This window comes from Theobroma cacao, chromosome 6 (assembly GCF_000208745.1).
Source record: "Theobroma cacao cultivar B97-61/B2 chromosome 6, Criollo_cocoa_genome_V2, whole genome shotgun sequence".
In the NCBI taxonomy this organism is placed as follows: domain Eukaryota; kingdom Viridiplantae; phylum Streptophyta; class Magnoliopsida; order Malvales; family Malvaceae; genus Theobroma; species Theobroma cacao.
Genome location: NC_030855.1, coordinates 15568626 through 15589395, shown reverse-complemented (window position 1 = coordinate 15589395; position 20770 = coordinate 15568626). Strand labels below are relative to the sequence as shown.

Here is a 20770-nt window from a genome sequence, read left to right as displayed (position 1 = left end):
ACCAGGATCCAAGGAATGCAAACCATTAATAATTCTTTACAGAACAAGATACAACTACAAGAACGGACCATACAAGAACTTAGGAGTGATTGCAACTTATTGGAAGCGGCCATGGAAGGCTATAGAGAGCAATATGAAGATAATAGGCAAGAATGCTTCTGAATGCGAGAAGTGAAAAGCTCGTACGAGCAAGACCTCCGAAGGAAGCAGTCTGAGATGGAATGGTTATTGATTCAAATGAGGGAGGTAGCCTACAAAGCAAGGGAAATGGCAAACAAGACCGAAGAGCTTAAGAGATAGATTATTCCGAAAGATGAGCTTAGTGAGCGACTGATACGCCACCTCAAGCTAGTACAAGACCAGTATGATCGAGTTGGCTATTTCTTTTAAGGCCAATAATGTAAATGTTCTAAGTAGTGATGTAATCGGATGCCTAACTTTTATGAATCAAGATTCCCCACGACAATTATTGTTGGATGGCCAATATTTTGCATTTGCATCACATGTGCATAATTTGTTCCATAAAAGGCACAACAATTTAATTCTTGCCATTCTTCGAAAACAAGTAAAAAATAATAATAATTTTTTTTTTCACATTCATAAAATAAGAATGCATCTAATTCATGTTTATGGTTTAAACAATAAGGTTCCAAAAATAGCTCGACCACCTAAGCTAAGTGACCAGCTTGTTCATAATATGTGTCAGCGAGCAAGGATCATGGAAGAAGAACAAAAGGAGCGGATGGATAGAATGGAAAGAGCTCAAGAAGAAATGAGAGAACAGTTAGCAAAGATGATGGAATTAATGACAAGCTTAAGTAAAGGAAAAAGGGTTGCAGAAGAGTTAGCTCCGTTAGAAAACCCACTAGCAGAAGACACTGGAAACCAAAAGGATGATCCATCTTATCCCCCGGGATTCACTCCATCCCATGCCCAAACCTTTCAAAGGATCCACCCTCAAGTAACACCATCCGTTTATTACAATGTACCACCCCCAATAGGCCATCAACCGACTCATGGGCAATTTGGGTCGAATTGCAGTATAAATCCTATTGAACCAATACATGTTCCGAATTTAGATGATCCAAAAGAGCAAGAGAAACTAAGAAAGAGCTCATCACAAACAGGAGAAAATGAAAAAGATAAAAAAAAGTATGATTTGTTGGAAGAGCGCCTTCGTGCTATTGAAGGAGTTGATAGGTTCGGTACCATGGACGCGGTCGAACTATGCTTAGTGCTCAATGTACTAATCCCTGCCAAGTTCAAGGTTTTGAAATTTGAAAAATATGATGGAACAAAGTGTCTCATGGCACATATTACCATGTATTGTCGAAAGCTGGTTGCACAGTCTCATGATGACAAGCTACTGATCTATTTTTTCTAGGACAGCTTGACTGGGTTAGTTGCTCTGGGGTACGTACAGCTAGATCGAAATCGTATTAAGACTTAGAAAGACCTAGCAAGAGCCTTCATAGCCCAATACAAGCATGTGGTTGAATTAGCCCCTGATCGGTTGTCATTGCAAACTATGGAAAAGAAGCAAAGTGAGAGCTTCAAGGAATATGCCTAAAGGTGGAGGGATACAGTAGCGTAAGTTCAGCCACCTCTCACTGATAAGGAAATGACTATGTTGTTCATAAACACACTCCGAGCTCCATTCTATGAGAGCTTGATCGGCAATGCCATGAAAAACTTTACGGATTTGGTTTTATCTGGAGAAATAATAGAAGGAGCTATCAAAAGTGGGAAAATTGAAGGACATGAAGTTACTAGCTCAAAGAAAGGGAGAATGCCAAAGAGAAAAGAAGGGGATGTGCAAGCGGTCGCCCACGACAGACAACAAAACAACAACTTTAACCCATATCACTCGTACCCCCCATACAAACCCTTCTATCCGAACATAGGCAACATCGCACAAAACCCATATGTGTACCAACCTGCCCCACAACCAACGTTTCAGACCAATGTTCTCCCACAAGCTCCACCACCAAGACCCGTAGCTTTAACCAATAATCCTAGTAACAGTAAAAAAGGACCTAAAACTATCCTAGAAAAACCTAAGTTTGACCATATCCCAGTCCCTTACACCACATTGTTGCCACAACTCATAGAAAATCGACTCCTTGCTCGAACCCCTTTAGAACCACTCCGACCTCTTTTTCTGAGATGGTATGACCTGAATGCGCATTGTGATTACCATTTTGGAATTCAAAGACACTCCACGGAGAATTATACTACGTTAAAACATAAGGTCCAAGCGCTCATTAAGGCAGGACTTTTAAATTTTGCTAAAAAGGGCAATTCAAATGTTGATGGGAATCCTTTACCTAACCATGGAAGTCCAACAGTGAACGACATATATGAAGGATGATTCAAAGGGTGAAAAGGAGTATTGATGAGATTCAAACGCCAATGGATGAAGTGTTTGAGGCGTTGTTCAAAATAAATGCCATCACTCCAGAATCCATAAACACAAAATAATTAGGGCATGATTTTACTCATTCTTGCAAATTTCATATGGGGGCAGTTGGGCATTCCATTCAAAATTGTGATGGCTTTCGTTGTAAGTTGCAAGAATTGATGGATTTGTCGATAATTGAGTTTTATGAAGAAGGCGAAGAGGATTTGGTTGGAACCATAAATGAAGATACCCTAGCTAAAGTGGCATCAAGTTCATCTGGGGTGAACAAACCTAAACCTCTCACCATCTTTTATGAAGAAAACAGGAGTCTGATGAATGATACATCTCCTACTGTTGTTGAAAATGGTATTACCATCGAAATTCGTAGCCCATTCTCGTACAAGAGTGAGAAGGTTGTTCCCTGGAATTACGAATGTAATATCTTAGGTATGGCTCCCCTTACTTCTCAAGTATCTTCTACAGATCTAACCGGCGTGGGAGGTATAACGCGAAGTGAACGATGTTATTCTCTTGAGATTGCAGAAAGGGTTGAAAAAAGAAAATCCAAACAAGAAGAAGATCTGAAAAAAGCAAGTACCTTTCTCAAGGACCAAACCACCGAACCTCCAATTGCTCCGAACAATGAGATTAAAAAGCCTGTTACGAAAAAAGAAGCAGGTGAATTTCTCAAATTTATCAAACACAGTGAGTATAGTGTGGTGGAGCAATTAACAAGAATGCCTACTCGTATCTCGCTGTTATCTTTGCTTTTGAATTCGGAAGCACATAGGAATGTGCTACTCAAGGTCTTAAATCAAGCTTACGTGGCTCATGATATATCGGTGAAAAAGTTGGACCATATCGTGGGAAGCATTATAGTGGGGAACTTCATTGCCTTTAATAATGAGGAAATTCCATCGGCTGGCAGGGGAAGTAACAAAGCTCTGCACATTACCATCAATTGCAAGGACTACGCCGTGCCCAGGGTCTTGATCGACAATGGCTCAACTTTAAATGTCATGCCTCGCTCTACTTTAACCAAGTTGCCTATAGAGATGTCTTATATGAGAACCAGCCACATGGTTGTAAAGGCTTTCGACGGGACCATAAGAAAGGTGGTAGGGGACATTGAACTACCGATAAAAATTGGTCCTTGCATTTTTTAGGTCCAATTTCAAGTCATGGACATTGCCCCATCTTACAATTGCTTACTAGGGTGTCCATGGATTCATATGGCGGGAGCCATACCATCTTCCCTTCATCAAAAGGTTAAATTCATAGCTGAGGGCCAACTGATAAGTGTATCTGCGAAGGAAGACATATTGGCCATTCAACCATCATCTGCTCCCTATGTAGAGGAGACAAAAGAAGTCCTAGAATGCTTTTTCAGATCTTTTGAATTTGTTAATGCTACTTATGTGGGGGAAAGAGAAGTGATACCGACTCCTTGTTTGTCAGTAGCAACAAAAATGGGGGTTTAGCAGACAGTGGGAAAATGATGCCATGCAGGTTTAGGGCTAGGAAAGAATTTACAAGGAATTAACCGTCATTTGACTCTAATAAAGAATGAGAAAAGGTTTGGTTTGGGGTACAAGCCTACCAAAGAAGAGAGAAAGAAATTGACAGCCCAAAAGAAGATTAAAAGGATGGCTCAGCTTAAGGGAAAGGCAGAAGAATTTGAGAAAAGGATAATTTCGTACTTGTATGAGAGTTTTTGCTCTGCAGGTTACATTCATTTCGAAGCACCAACAAAGGTCAATCAGGTTCTGCAGATGTTTGATGAGTTGTCAATCCATATGATCAAAGACGAAGAATTTAACGAGAAGGTCCCTATGGTGTATCAAGTACTGCTAGGAGAGGAGCTAATCAATTGGACAGCCACAGAGTTACCTATCATCTTTCAGTCCTTGAAAATGTAATGAACAAATTTATCTAAATGCCTATGCCCAAGGGTGTTAAGAATAATTTCTTGTTTAAGTAGGGCTTTCTGTTACCTTTATCATTTAAGTAAATGACAATGCATTCATCAACCTTTTTGCATATTTTCTCGTCATTTAGCCCATACACGTGTCCAAGTTTACCTATTTGCAGGTCTTTAAATAATGAAACGAAGACAATCTGGAGAACAATTTGAGTTTTGATTTCGAGAAAGTTTCGAACATTGATGAATTGAAAAATGAAGAGGAAGTGGATGACTATGACTTACCCCTTGATTTGTCAAGATTGTTGGAACAGGAGGAAAAGAAGATTTTACCTCATCAAGAACTCACAGAAATGATTAACTTGGGAAATGGGGAAGAAAAGAAAGAAAATAAGATTGACAGCTCGCTATCATTCGATGAACAACAAAAGCTAGAAGAACTGCTCCGTGAATATGTGGATGTGTTTGCTTGGTCATATCAAGACATGCTAGGTCTTGATACTGACATTGTTGTCCACAAGTTGCCTTTGAGACTAGATTGTAAGCCTATTAAGTAGAAATTGATAAGGATGAAGCCAGAAATGTTGCTGAAGATTAAAGAAGAAGTAAAGAAGTAATTTGACGCTGGGTTCTTGAAGGTGGCCAAGTATCCTTAATGGGTAGCTAATATAGTCCCAGTTCCTAAGAAGGATGGAATCGTTCGAATGTGCGTTGATTATAGGGATTTGAACAGGGCGAGTCTGAAAGATAGCTTCCCTTTACCACATATCGATACTCTTGTGGATAACACAACAAAGCATGCTTTATTCTCATTTATGGATGGTTTTTCAGGGTACAACCAGATTAAGATGGCACCTGAAGATATGGAAAAAACAACGTTGGTAACCATGTGGGGAACGTTTTGTTACAAAGTAATGCCATTTGGATTGAAGAATGCAGGTGCCACCTATCAAAGGGCAATGGTAACCTTGTTCCCCGATATGATGCATAAAGAGATAGAGGTATATGTGGATGACATGATTGCGAAATCTCGTACAGAAAAGGATCATACTGTCAATCTCAAGAAGCTATTCGAGAGATTGCGAAATTTTCAGCTCAAGTTGAATCTTGCAAAATGCACTTTTGGTGTTACTTTTGGGAAGTTGTTGAGGTTTGTAGTAAGTGAAAAGGGAATTGAAGTGGACTTGGATAAGATACGAGCCATTCAAGAGTTGCCACCTCCCAAAACGCAAAAAGAAGTGAGAGAATTTTTAAGGAGGTTGAATTACATTGCTCGATTCATATCCCAGCTCACTTGCAAATGTGATCCAATCTTCAAGCTGCTTCGAAAACGAGACCCAAGAGAGTGGAATGAAGAATGTCAAATGGCTTTTGATAAAATCAAAGAATATCTCACAAATCCACCAATGTTGGTGCCACCAACGGCTAGAAAACCTCTTATTTTGTATTTGACTGTGAACAAGAATTTCATGGGATGTGTACTGGGACAACATGATAAAATTGGGAAGAAAGAACAGGCCATATATTACTTGAACAAGAAATTCACGTAGTATGAGTCCAAATACTCTACGCTCGAAAAGATGTGTTGTGCGCTAGCATGGACCGCCCAAAGACTTCGACAATATATGTTGTATCATACAATGTGGTTAGTGGCAAAATTGGATCCCATCAAGTATATTTTCGAAAAACTTGTCTTGTTTGGAAGAATAGCACGGTGGCAAGTTCTAGTATCTGAGTATGATATTGTGTATGTGTCCAAAAAATCAATCAAAAGGAGCGCCATCGCTGATTTCCTCACAGATCGAGCTACTGAGGATTATGAACCTGTAAGTTTTGATTTTCCAGACGAAGATTTGATGGCCATCTTGCACATAGAAAAGGACGACCCTAATGAACCTAATCCATGGAAGATGTATTTTGATGGAGCATCTAATGCTTTGGGGCACGGAATTGGGACAGTGTTGGTTTCTCCAAATGAAAAGTACTATCCAGCCACGGCAAGATTGAATTTCAATTGTACTAATAATATGGTGGAGTATGAGGCTTTGCTAATGGGATTACAAGCAGCAATCGAGATGAAGGTTAGAACAATAGAGGTTTACGGAGATTCAGCTTTGGTGATATGTCAAATGAAAGGTGAATGGGAAACTAGAGATTCTAAACTAGTTCCATATCAAAAGCTGGTTACAGAATTAAGCAAACAGTTCAAGGAAATCAGCTTCAACCATTTGCCTCGAGAAGATAATCAAATTGCTGATGCTTTGGCAACTCTTGCAGCAATGTTCAAAATAAAAAAAAAATGACTGATGTATGCCCTTTTGATTTAGAAATCTATGAAGTCTCCATACACTGCCTGTATGTTGAAGAAGAGGTTGATGGTAAGCCATGGTATCATGATATCATGCAATACATTAGGCACCAGGCATATCCGGAGAATGCCACGGACAATGACAAATGGACCCTTAGAAGATTAGCAACGGGTTTCTTCTTGAGCGGAGAAGTGCTATACAAAAGATGTCAGGATCAAGTACTTTTGAGATGTGTGGATGCTACTGAGGCCAACAAAATAATGGAAGAAGTCCACGAAGGAACTTGTGGAGCTCACTTTAATGGACATATGTTGGCCAGACAAATTATGAGAGCTGGATATTATTGGTTGACATTGGAATCAAACTGCATAAACTTCGTTCGAAGGTGCCACAAGTGTCAGATTTATGCAGATAGGATCCATGCTCCACTAGCCCCATTGCACGTTTTCACGGCACCTTGGCCATTTTCAATGTGGGGAATGGATGTGATTGGGCTTATTACTCCAAAAGCCTCTAATGGACATCGATTCATATTGGTGGCCATTGATTATTTCACGAAATAGGTAGAAGCGACTTCTTATGCCAATGTGACATAAAAGGTGGTGTGCAAGTTCATCCAAAGGGAGATAATATGTAGATATGGGTTGCCAAAAATGATCATTACTGATAATGCAAGCAATTTGAATGGTGCAATGGTGAAGGAGGCTTGTGCTAAATTCAAAATCAAGCATCATAACTCGACAACTTACTGTCCGAAGATGAACAGAGCGGTAGAGGCAGCCAACAAAAACATTAAAAAGATTATTGAAAAGATGACTAAAGTCTATAAAGATTGGCACGAGAAACTTTCTTTTGCCTTGCACGCATATCGAACTTTTGTGCGTACCTCCACGGGGGCAACTCCGTACTCATTAGTATATGGTATAAAAGCAGTTCTACCTGTTGAAGTAGAAATCCCATCATTGAGGGTGTTGATGGAAACAAAATTAGAAGATGCTGAGTGAATCCGCTCTCGCTATGAACAATTGAACCAGATTGTGGAAAAAAGGCTTGCGGCTCTTTGTCATGGCCAGATGTACCAACAAAGGATGATGCGAGCATACGAGAAAAAAGTTCGTCCCAGGCAGTTCCGAGAAAGAGAGTTGGTTCTCAAGAGAATACTCCCTAATCAAACTGATTTTCGGGAAAAGTGGATGCCGAATTGGGAAGGGCCATATGTGGTAAAGAAGGCTTTTTCAGGAGGAGCTTTAATTTTGGCTGGCATGGATGGGGGAGATTTGCCTAATCCGATAAATACGGATGCTGTGAAAAAGTATTATGCTTAAAAAAAAAACAAACAAACAAAAACAAAAAGAAAACAAAAAATATAAGTAAAAAGGAGGGGGCTTGTGTTGAAATCTCGAAAAGGGCAACTCATACCCAAAGGAGAAGGCTCAGTTGAAAACCTGAAAAGGGCAGCTTGAGGCCAAAAGGTAAGAATTTGGAATAAAAGTGTACCAAATTGAGGCGAAACTACACTATGAACGGGACTCTATAATTTCACAAAACAGGGGGAAATTATGAAGTCTGCGACCTACAAATTTGCTCAAAGCATTAATCAAGGACAATTCTTGAAATAAAAAATCAGAGTGTTTTCTCTAAATGGCCTAAGTGTTCATTGTTTGAAAGATCTAATCATTACTTTGTAAATTTCCCTCCTTTTGATCCTTTTTACACTTTTATATATATGAAATCCTTCTTCACTTCTATATTTCAAACCTTGCTTTCCACTAATACATAATCCAACATGATGATTGTCATGGAAATAAATGATGATTGGTGAGGAAATGAACTAACTAAGCAAGAAATTACGTTCATTGTTCAACAAAAGACTTGATGATGAGAAAAAGGAATGGCAGAGCTTTAAACTTGAGCAAAAAAGTCAAATGTCAAAAGAAGGGGGAATGCCTAAGGAAAATCAAGAATGTCAGCTAATGAAGAAAGGCACAAGACGAAGGTCATTAAAAGCTGCAGTGAAAAATTGGTTGAAGCAAGAGAAGGGTCTTGGAACCTTAATGAATCATAAACATGAAAAACATTCTATCATGTCAATCATGCATACATGCCTAGCCATGCACTTGACAAGAATCAAAATTAATTCATGTTCCAAACTTCAAAGGTAGAAATTCACTCGACCTAAAGTGTTGAGGTTGTAAAAACTTTGATGGAAGGATTTGAGTCTTTTCATTTCATGTTAATCCAATTAAGTTGGCATTAGAGAATTAAATCAAACCTGTTTTGAGATAAGTCAAGCCTAGATTAAGGTTAGGAATTTCAATTTTTAAATCGAACTTGTTTTGAGATAGGTCGAGCCTAGATTAAGTCTAGGAATTTTAATTTTTAAATCGAACCTGTTTTGAGATTGGTCGAGCCTAGATTAAATCTAGGAATTTCATTTTTTTTAAAACAAACCTGTTTTGAGATAGGTCGAGCCTAGATTAAGTTTAGAAATTTCAATTTTTAAATCGAACTTTTTTTGAGATAAGTCGAGCCTAGATTAAGTCTAGAAATTTTAATTTTTAAATCAAACCTGTTTTGAGATAAATCAAGCCTAGATTAAGTCTAGGAATTTCATTTTTTTTAAATCGAACCTGTTTTGAGATAGGTCGAACCTAGATTAAGTCTAGGAATTTCATTTTTTAAAATCGAACCTATTTTGAGATAGATCAAGCCTAGATAAAGTCTAGGAATTTCAATTTTTAAATAGAACCTATTGTGAGATAGATTGAGCCTAGATCAAGTCTAAGAATTTCAATTTTGTTTAAATCGAACCTATTTTGAGATAGGTCGTGCTTAAACAAGTTTAGAGATTTCATTTTTGAACCCAGGTCAAGCCTAGTAGTTTTATTTTTAAAATCAAAATTGTTTTGAGATAGGTCAAGCCTAGATCGAATTGCTTAAATCAATTGGCTTCGAGATGAGTCGAATGTGGCGTCTACGTCTTTGCACTATTCTTGATTCTCAAGAATGTACAAAGAGGGGCAACTGTAGACAACCATTCAAAATCAACCAAAAAAAATAAAAATAAAAGTAAATAATGGTATAATATAATAAAAATAAAAATAAAAGTAAAAACTAGGAAGAGGCTGAAGCACGTTTGGTCTCCATTGTCAACAAAATACGGAACATTAAATGCTCCCCTGGTGGCCAGGATTTGAAGATCACTTCTGGTAGATTTGTTTTTGACTTGAAGGCACCTATCCAAGATTCATGCTGAAAAGCACGATTACCCTCTCTGATTGTCCAAAAATTTGGACAACTGGGTTCTATAAGAACCCTAAAAAACTCTAGAGCGAGGGGGATTTTGGAGAAGAAAAACCAAGTTCAAAACAAAAAACAAAAAAAACCTTTCAAAGAAAAGAGCAGAAAGCATTTCAAAAAAAATATATCCTTAGCAACCTGCAAATCAAATTCTTAGTCTAGCAGCCAAAAACCACAATCCACAAATCTAAAAAAAATAAAAAAATCACAATAAAAATCAACCAAAAATGAAAAAAAGAGAGGTTTGGGTTAAAGGCCCCGATTCGGCCAAACCCAGATATGGTGGTTAGATTCGAGCAGCGTCGAAGGGTGGGAGAGTGAGATCTGGTCAACAGCACAAGTGGGGAGAAGAAAGAGAGAGGCCAACGGAGGGGGTAAAGGCCACCGAAGGGAGAGAGAATAGAAATCGACGGCATAGAGAGAGAGAGAGAGCCAACGTCGCGGCACCAGATCCGATGAAAGGCGACTTGTAGTTCTTGAAGGTTGCTGTCGGTGAGGGGTTTTTGGGGTAGAGAGAGAACTAGCAGTTAGAGAGAGAAACAGAAGAGGGAAAATGAAAAGGAAAGGAGAAAAAGTGGGTTTTATAAATAGGGTTTGATAGCTTTAAAACGACGCAATTTTTGACCCACAAAGGGTTCATTTTTGCTCCTTCAAACGGTGTCGTTTTGGCACGCTAAGGGCTGCTGGACAAAGGAGCAGAACGATCCTTTGAAACAGACTGCAGGTCGGGCTGACTGTTTAGGTTCATTTGACCCACAAAGGTAAACCCTTTTATACTCTTCTCAAATTTGTTGAGTGATTTGGGCTGGTTTATTATGCTGGTTCTTAGGATTATAGGTATGATTAGGATTTAGTAGTTTTAACTTAATGTTCTAAACTTTATAAATATTAAAATAAAACACCAATGAAAAAATATAAAAAATATATGTACACATAATAATAAAAGTGTTAAAGAATGAAAAGAATATTTAAAATTAAGTAAATAAAGCATATATGCAAAACAAATTAGATTGCTAAATAAAATATGTTTATAGTGATNGGGAGGGTCCTTATTCGGAATTTCGATATTTCTAATTTTAAGCAAATAATAAAAAAAACCTTGAATATATTTAATCACCAATTAATCAAAATCTATAAGTAAAAGAAATGAGAAATTAATAAATTTTTTAATCATAATAGTACAAAAATGGATAAAATACACATGCATAAATAACAATGATTACGGATAATAAAAAATATATGTGGTCTAAGACTATGATTTTAGGGGAATTTTATATAGTAAAATGAATAAATACAAACATGGTAAAATATATGACGAAATAGAAATGGTTATAAAATAATAAACAAATGTAAAATATTTGGTCATGATAAATAATATCAAAGGAAAGTATTAAATAAGAAACGGATATTGAATTTACGAGTACGTCGCGTATCATTGTTGCATTGTTAAATGTCATGGCATATAGATATATTCTGTATACGGGCATAACCCCAACGATGGGACTTTTCGAAAAAGCTTGCAAAGGCGAGTTTCTCTGGTAAATTCCCTAGGTGAGAAGGTATCCCCGGATCCCACCAGTATGATGGGAGGGTTCGGGGAGATATTTTTGATAAAAAGCTTTTGCCCGCATTAGGATTTGCATTCATGAAAACACTGTTTTTTTTTACTCCCAAATGACTATCCCGATGATGGGATTTACCTTGTAAGCTTGTGAAGGCGAATTTTTAAGTTATTTCTCTAGGTGAGAGAATACTCCTGGATCCCACCAGTATGATGGGCGGATTCGGAAAGTATGCTCAATAAAAGATTTTCGTTTGACATCATCTCGATTTTATGCCATGCATTTCACGATTGCATCATGTGTGCGCCAAACCCGCAAAATATTTTGACTTGATAGAATAAAAGACAAATTAAATAAATAACAATTAAGAGAACATAAGAATAAAATTAATGGGTTAAGATAATATATGATTAAATGGTACCGTTCGTGGAACCGACGTTACGGGGGTACTAACCCTTGCTTGTGCGTAACCGTACTCCCCGAACGCAACTCTAAAAGATACGTGGGCCGGTTTATTGTCCTTTCAATGATTCCTAAGTTAATTTGGGATTTCGTCGAATAAAACAAATTTATTAGGTGGCCAATCATACCTAGATAAAAAAGACTAGTGGTGACTCCAAGATATTTTATTGTCGCCCACGTCTAACGGTCGGGTTCCCGGACCCGCACGTTAGACATCTAGTTCAATGATCCAACAAAATCTTATTTGTTTTGAAAAGTCAATGGCATATATCAACTTAGGTGACGTACAGAATGACTTGAGGTACTTGAACTTATCTAAATCTGAGAATAACTCATCTTAATAATTTTATCTGAAATTTACACAAATTCAATTTAATTTGAATGCAATATGAATCAAACTCAATGGACCTGATAATTAAAATCCCAATTATTTGAATCGCACGATCCCTAGTGAACCTTCTCCATGTCAGTGGGTTCGATCATCAATGGCAGAGGCTGAGACTAGCTGATCTAAATCATTCTTCCTTCGCAGCTAGCGGAAATGTCAATTAGTTTCTCCCCATAAGAACAACACAAAACATCAACGGTTTAACAATATATAATTTTACAAAAAAAAAAAATTATAAAAGAATAGGTTGTCCAAATCTGGAAAGACCAAATGCATTGGTTCGAAATTCCTTCACGCAAGCTGTGACGTACTGGTTTAACAAAAATAGAAATCATACAGGACATGTAAAAAACAAGTATCTCTCAAACTCTGTTTTCGGGCTACGTACGTGTCAACCCAAGTTCAGTCTACAAACTGATAAATAAATGGAGGTGATGCCCAACTAAATTGACTCCATATGAATTTGTACCGACGCCAGTATACTTGTTCCCTATATCAGCAATCGTCCTGGTTTTATGTATGCGTCTCATTTATCATGCATCACAAATTAATGTATTCATATATACTTATATTATTATTATCTAATACATTGATAGTGAAATTTTTAAATCTCACAAATGAATTTATGTAAATTGACAAGTGTTCATTATTCAATAACGGAACGATTTTTTTAACTCTAAAAAGTAAAGTGTTTTAAAAAATAATCTTCTTTTTAGTTTTAACTGTTTTTAGTTAAGAAACAAATTTTTTAGATAAAATTATCCTTAATAAAAACTCCTCATATTCAAGTATGAAAAAAATGTTGTTGTTTTTTTTTTTTAAATCAACACCATCACTATTCAGGAAAAATGATATAGAGGTGCAAAAGTTAACAACAAACAATTTAAGTACACAAAAAGAAAGATGAAAAAGAACAAAGAAGAAGGAAGGGTTATCATCATAATCATCCTCTTATACATACATACGAACAAATGGAGAAAAAGAAAAAGAGAAGTGAAAACAAAACTATTTTGATTTTCGATGAATCTTTTGTTTTTTTTCTTTAGCTGGTGGAGTTGTTACGGAAGGATCCCAAAGTCTTGATAGTTGCAACCTTAAGAATGTACTGGTGGTATGCAACTGCGATAAGAGCTTCGATGAAAGAACCAACTTAGAAAACTTAGAAAAAAAGAGTTATTACACACCATATTGAAAAAAAAAATTGTTACACACCATGTTTAAGGTGTTTAATTTCAAGAGTTTATGTCTTTGTGAAATACAAAGATTGAAATCAAGTGACACATTATGTTTAAAAAATAATATTGTTACACGCCATATTCAAAAATATGTTGCTACACGCCATGTTGAAAAAAAAATGTTATTACACACCATGTTTATCTTTTTGTTCAAATCTATTTCATACCTAGCATTGAATAATTTTTCAATACATTTTCATTTTCATTTTAAATTCCTTTTTGATTTTAAACTTTATCTCTATTTTAAGTGAAAAACAAAGATAGATAACAAGTTACATGCTATGTTTAAAAAAATATTGTTATTATATGCTATGTTCAAAAAAATATTGTTATAGTTGAAAAAAAATGTTGTTACACATTTTAACTCAAGAGTTTATATTATAATGAAATATAAAAGAGTCAGTTACATGCCATGTCTAGTAACAGAAAATAAAAATAAAAGGACGTTGGAAGCCTAAGTAGATGTTGCACACCAAAACTTTAGCAACAAATATTACATGTTAAAATCAAAACTTCAACATCAGATGTTACACGTTAAAGTCAAAGTTTCAATACCAAATGTTATATGCCAAGGCCAAAGCTTTAGTACCAGATATTACTCACCAAACTTCTTTCTTCTTACTGATGTTACACACCAAGGCATGAATCACTTTGTTACACTGTGAGGCATGTTCTACTAGACTTGAATCACTAAAAAACTCAATATCATGAAACCCAAGAATCTATTGTTACTCACCATGTCATATTTTCGATTTGTAGATTAAAGATAACATGACGAGATGTCGAGAGATAGACAGAGAGAGGGATTTACGATTGTAAACTAATAAACCCAAGAATATGTTGTTACCTTCCATGTCATACTCTTTGATCTGTAGATCAACAATGATATGACCAAATGACAAGATATAAATAGAGAGATGGTGATGGTGGTAAAATTAGATAGAGTTAGATGATTAGAAAGAAAAATGGGGAGTACAATAGACGAATGGTGGAAGAGAAAATTGAGAGCATTTAACTTATCTAAAATGTCTTTAAGGGTAATTTTGTCAACTCATTGCAAAAATTAGGTAAAAATAGTTAACTTTTTTTTTTTTATAATTGGGAGAGGGGGGATTCGAACCTTACTTTTTAAGCAAGGGATCATGCATTAACCAATTAGCCAAATGCTCGGGTGCAATAGTTAACTTTTTATTTATGGCTATTTTTAAAATAAGCTTATCAGTAGGGCTATTTTCCACAATTTTCTCTTCAATAATTATGTTAGTTAATTAGTTTTTAATTAAATGAACATATAACAATTTTATAAATTTGTTTGTTAAATTTAAAATTTAATTTCACAATTGGTGTATAATATATAGATATATATATATATATATATCTATATATATCTTTATATATATGTTTGTATCTAAGTTTGGTGTCATAATTTCAAAAGCACTTTCAAATATTTTTGAGTGATGATTCTGTGGTGTTGAAATTAAGTGCTTAATAAATTAGCATTAATGCGTCATGGCCTCTATTTGACTGTTTGATTTGTACATGTTATCTATTTTGTGAGCCTTAATCTTGGCTTAATATTAAAGATTGCCCCACGACCCATCCTTTACTTTTTTGATGCACTAAGCATGACATTTTTTTTTTTGATTTGGGGAAACAAAGTTTGGACATGTAATTTTTTAAGTAGAAAAACATGCGGACTTACATTAAGACAAGTGGTGTCACATGACACCACTTATTAAAGTGTCAAAAATTTTTATTTGTTATATTATTTATATTAAAGTTTTATGTAATTAATTATACTAATGAATTCATTAATTTTTTAGCAATTTTGTAAGGAGTAGGGTCAAAACTCCAAGTCAAAGTAGATTTATAAAAAAAAATTTATATATTAATATTTAAATACTACATGAAAAAATAATTTTTTTTCTATAATTTAAATACTAATGTTTTTTTAATTATAATTATTTTAATTATTACACAACTTAGAAAAATTTCTGAATCCGTTTCTGGGTATGAGTCTTTTATTCTTAATTATGTTGAAAATCTTTAAGAGACATCATTGTGAGAATTTGATTAGTGAGTTTAATAATTTATGGCTAAAGGTAACAACTATATATATGATGGCTAATTATTACCCTAGAGCAAACCAACTTTTATCTTAAATCATTATACCCTGGGACCGTTGTCTAACGACCGGACCTTATCACGTTTGTGCCACGTGAACTGCATATGCATGTGAAATGATTATTGTGCATGTGTATGTGCGCGCGCTCCAGAGCTCACAAGGTTATGTCTGATATTATATATGATGGTCACTTCACGGTATATGATATGATAGGGCTATCCCACCCCATCATGACATCACAATATTGTTGGTATTATGTTGTGTGTCCATGGTAACCACAAAAAAGGAGAATGAGAGCAAACAAAAGGAAAAAAATAGAGCATTCTAAACTCCTTGTCCAAGGAGAAAGAGAGAGGTCCTTAAATCAAAGAACAAAAGAAATCCATTAGATAGTGCTTTGGGACACCGCAAAATGTTGTATTGTTTAAAGAGTGATGTTTTTGGGAGCCCACATGGGTCATGTAGGACAAAAGAACACAAATCTAACCGCAAAATACCAAAAGGAACTTTACTACTTTTCATGGAAATGACCAAATATATATACAAGTGAAAAGCATAGGAGCACTCATCCCACTTTTCTATATATATATTTTTTCATTTTTGGACAGAAATACCCGTGCATATGTTCCCAAAAGATGTTTTTGTCTTTGTTCCATCCGCGTCGAGGAGAATACCCTAGCCACCATGGATATTGGAGAGAGGTCCACCCATTTGAAAGGGCAAGTGGATGGGCAATTGGGTCATATTAGGCAAAGTGAAGGTGTGTAGCTAGTGTCAAGTAGTGGAGAGAGATTAGGCTGAGGATTGGGGGATTGTTGATATGGATGGTTTTCTACTTGAGGACAAGACAAGGGCACATGGAGGGAGAGAGGCCCCCTACTCTTTCATGGAACCCTCTTTGGTTTTGAGAGGCCGAGATGCTTTTGCTTTCTTCAGTTTTATAATGTTTTGCAGAGGACAAGATGGTCCTTTCTGTTTTTGTTCTTTCTCTTGTCCAATACAAAACACTCACTCTCCTATCATTTCCTGTCCCCTTCTATCGGCACCTCCCCCAACACCACTGAACATAAAATGGAAAAGAAAAGAAAGAAAAACTCCCCAATACTACTCGCTCAACACTCATCCATTCTAATCCCACTCCCTATGTCACCATCTTCATCTTCTTCCTTCTCTCTTTCTTTGTACAAAAAATTTCATCGTCAGAGATTTTCTTCTATTTACATTTTTTGAATCGATAATGACTGATCGTCTCTTATGTCCATACGGCCTATTCACTAATCATCAATTTTGCAAATGCCAATAACAATAGATGATGAACATATACATATATTAGTTAATCTAACCCCCAAGTATAGATCACAATATAAGAAAACTAGATTAATTACTACATAAATACTTAATTGCTCTCTATCTTCAATTACATCGATCCACCATATAAATATGGTACCTAAATCTCCCCGTGTTGCATTTATTTTATTTATTTTTTAAAATAAAAAAAATTAAATCTGCAAAACTCTTTTTAGTCGACTTAATTTAGGGTTGTTATCTCTTTTTATGACACATGAGAGAATTAACACATGAGAGGACTTGAATCAACTATTGCTAGCTTCGTGGTCTCTTCTTAATTTGCTATATCTCACTTTCACAATTACGCGTCTTTCCCTTTTTCACAGGAGCAAGACTTTGGTAGGGTACTTTAAGGTCAATTCCTTTGATTAAAAAAAATATAAAACAATGATACGTGAGTAAAAGTAAATATTAATACTATAAAAATAATATATTTTGAATGATATTGAAAATTATATCTTAAAATTTTCATTAAAATGTTTGTTTGAATGAAAAAAAATACTAAATTATTAAATTTGTCTGCGTAATAATTTTTTAGAGCTTAAATCATCATAAGAATTTTGTACAAATAATCTATTTGCGAGATTAATTAATTTATCAAATTTGATTTAATTTTTTATTAAAGAAAGTCAAGTACAGATCACCTAAATCTTAATTAGTTATATATATACATATGTAATAAACTAATTCTTTCACTTTTGTAAAAATTCTACAGCAGGTACAGCCACAACTGTCACCACTTGAGTTGTCCTTGACACTGAGCCACCGTATGTATATTGGAGGCAACTCCCTCCACTTGACTATATTGGAAAAAAGGCACTATATTTGTTATTATATCAATGTGAATAAAATTCATAAGAAAATAAAATTTCCTAGATTGACCCTCCTGACTAATTTAGTTGAGATCAATCTAAAAATCCAAAGGTTTTTGGTCATTCCGAAAAGTAACATGGGGTCAGCATTCTAATTCTTTACGAAATAAAGATATATACGTGCATACACGCATTTAACAGAGTATTAATTATTATAGAAAATTTTGTTGCATATCTTAGTTATTAAGAAATGATATTACATCAAAATTATCACATAATTAACCTTCAGCTCTATTCATTTATTTGTTTTTTGAGGTTTAGATTTAATCTCGTGATTTAAATTAAATTAGTAATTCGAGTTAAGTTTCAAATTGTATCAGCCGAGTTACGTGCTTAAAAACATGATATTTTGAATTTAAAGATTTGAGAATTAAGATAAAACGAGAAAAAGAGACAGAGAGAAAATTATGGTGAGGAATGAAGAAGAAAAATGAATTTGTGTGAGTTAAATTTCTCTTAATTGTAAAGGTATTAGTTTGAGGGTTTTTTTTTTACATTTTATTAATATTTTAAGAAGAGAGGTTCGAATCTTAATTTTTTTTAAAAAAAATCATGCAACAAGGTCAAATACTCGGTCCCTGTTTTTGTCTGCATTTAATTGATATGATAACCATATGCACGATGAAAATAACTGTTTTAAACTTTTTGTATAAAATATAAAATTTAATGAATCACTGTCTAACTTCACCAATTGCTCCATAAATATCAGAACCTTTTAATCCATCAAATGAAATTCTCTCTCATCTCTCATCTCTTATTGTTTTTTATTTTTTATATTCGAAAACCAATCTCTCTCAACCCTTTCCCCCCTCCCTCTATATATACTCACTAGAAGCCATCATATCTCTTCGCTCATTTTCTCTGTTTCTTCACAGCAAAGTACACCTCTACTAGTGCTCCCACTAACCTGTTTTCTAACTCTTTTAACTCATTAAAAACCAAGACGTCCTTTTTTCATCTAAACTCTCAATTCTCTCTTCTTTTCAAGCACAAGTTAATCTCTCTCTCTCTCTCCCTCTCTCGAACTTTCACTATGCCCTCAAGGCTCTCAGACGCCTTTAGAGCCCACCCTGTCCACCTCCAACAACTCAAACACCCTGACTTTACCTCACTCCAAGAACTGCCTGACTTGTACGCATGGAATCAGCGCGACGACTACCCTTGCGGCGATGCCTTTGCCGCTGAATCCGTTCCGATTATCGATCTCGATGACCCTAATGCTCTGCAAGGTATCGGCCATGCATGCAAAACGTGGGGCGTTTTCCAAGTCATCAATCATGGCATCCCTCCTAGCCTCCTTGACATGGTGGAGTGCACTGGCCGAACCCTTTTCTCTTTACCGGTCCACCAAAAACTCAAAGCTGCTAGATCACCGGATGGTGTGTCGGGCTATGGATTTGCAAGAATTTCCTCCTTTTTTTCTAAGCTTATGTGGTCAGAGGGCTTCACTATTGTCGGGTCACCAGACGAGCATTTTCGCCAACTTTGGCCCCAAGATTACAGCAATTACTGGTGAGCACCAATTGGCAACACATGCTCATGCACGTGCAAAATCTGATTATATTATAATTTGATATGTAGTATCATTGTTTAGCTTTTCATCTCCTATTTATTAAGTATATTCTTTTCTGTATGAATATTTTATATTTTGTATATTATCTTAATTTGTTTTGATCTTTTTATTTTGTGGCAAAACATGAAACCCATTTGCTATCCCTTAATGCAATTAGCACAGATTACAATGAAAGCCCTGGTCCCACGAAGTAGATTTGGAATCAATAAACAAAAAACCCACTTATCAACTGTTGGCTTTGTTTTATATCCAGAATAATAGCGGCATCACTGTTCCACACAGTGTTTTGATTTTTTTTTTCTTCTTTTGGTTTGTGTTTTTGCTGCATTCATATTCATTTCTTCGTTTCTTTCTCAGTGATGTGATTAAAGAATACAAGGAAGAAATGAAAAAGCTAGCAGGGAGATTGATGTGGCTGGTGCTGGGTTCCCTAGGCATAAGAGCCAAGCAAGATATGAAATGGGCTGGCCCAAAGGGTGACTTCAGAGAGGCTTCAGCAGCCTTACAGTTGAATTTCTACCCGGCTTGTCCCGACCCGGAGAGAGCCATGGGTCTCGCCGCGCATACGGACTCAACCCTCCTCACCATCCTCTACCAAAACAACACCAGCGGGTTGCAGGTCCTAAAAGAGGGAGCTGAGTGGGTGACAGTCCCTCCGGTACCTGGCGGGCTAGTGATCAACGTAGGGGACCTGATGCATATACTATCCAACGGGTCATACCCGAGCGTTCTTCACCGGGCCATGGTGAACCGTTCCCGTCACCGGCTATCCATAGCCTATTTATATGGGCCACCATCCAGTGTCAAAATATCACCCCATCCGAAACTAGTAGGCCCAAGTCACCCACCCCTCTACCGACCAGTTACTTGGAATGAATACCTTGACACCAAAGCAAAGCATTTCAACAAGGCACTGTCCTCGGTTCGGGTTTGTGTTCCCCTAAATGGATTGGTTGATGTAAATGAACACAATAATAGCGTAACAGTTGGCTAAGAGAGAGTCACTTTTGCTTTTTTATTTTCTTCCTCTTATATTATTCCTTGCCATATCTTGATTGGTTTTTGGACATTTTCATGGGGACCCTAATCTATCATGGAGGATAGCGCTGGGAGGGGTAAACTAAAGGGGAGAATACTGAGAGGGTTAGTTCCCATGAAAAGGCCCAAGCGGATAAGTAATATCAAATCATACCATGGAATCCAGACAAAGGGTCTCTCTTCTGTCTTTTGTCTTTGTGCTGAAAGAGATAGAGGGAGAAATTCTTGTTTGAATAT

At 36.1% G+C, this 20770-nt stretch overlaps 2 protein-coding genes across 2 annotated transcripts; both read left to right on the top strand.

Moving 5' to 3' along the window:
• Window positions 5963-7194, top strand: LOC108662437. Its single transcript, XM_018122806.1, has 2 exons — window positions 5963-6458; window positions 6650-7194. The coding sequence occupies exons 1-2, from the start codon at window positions 5963-5965 to the stop codon at window positions 7192-7194; spliced, it is 1041 nt and encodes a 346-aa protein (XP_017978295.1).
• On the top strand, window positions 18736-20513 carry LOC18595845 (gibberellin 3-beta-dioxygenase 1). Its single transcript, XM_007023957.2, has 2 exons — window positions 18736-19434; window positions 19853-20513. Exons 1-2 carry the CDS (start codon window positions 18956-18958, stop codon window positions 20487-20489), a joined length of 1116 nt encoding a protein of 371 aa, XP_007024019.1. The 5' UTR covers window positions 18736-18955; the 3' UTR covers window positions 20490-20513.

What these genes read in the sequence shown, in the direction of transcription:
- LOC108662437 (XM_018122806.1), top strand. Translation starts at nt 5,963, where the DNA reads ATGTGGTTAGTGGCAAAATTGGATCCCATCAAGTATATTTTCGAAAAA. An exon ending in GGTGATATGTCAAATGAAAG is followed by an intron (nt 6,459 to 6,649) that starts GTGAATGGGAAA and finishes CTTTTGATTTAG; the next exon opens with AAATCTATGAAGTCTCCATA.
- LOC18595845 (XM_007023957.2), top strand. Translation starts at nt 18,956, where the DNA reads ATGCCCTCAAGGCTCTCAGACGCCTTTAGAGCCCACCCTGTCCACCTC. An exon ending in CAAGATTACAGCAATTACTG is followed by an intron (nt 19,435 to 19,852) that starts GTGAGCACCAAT and finishes TTTCTTTCTCAG; the next exon opens with TGATGTGATTAAAGAATACA.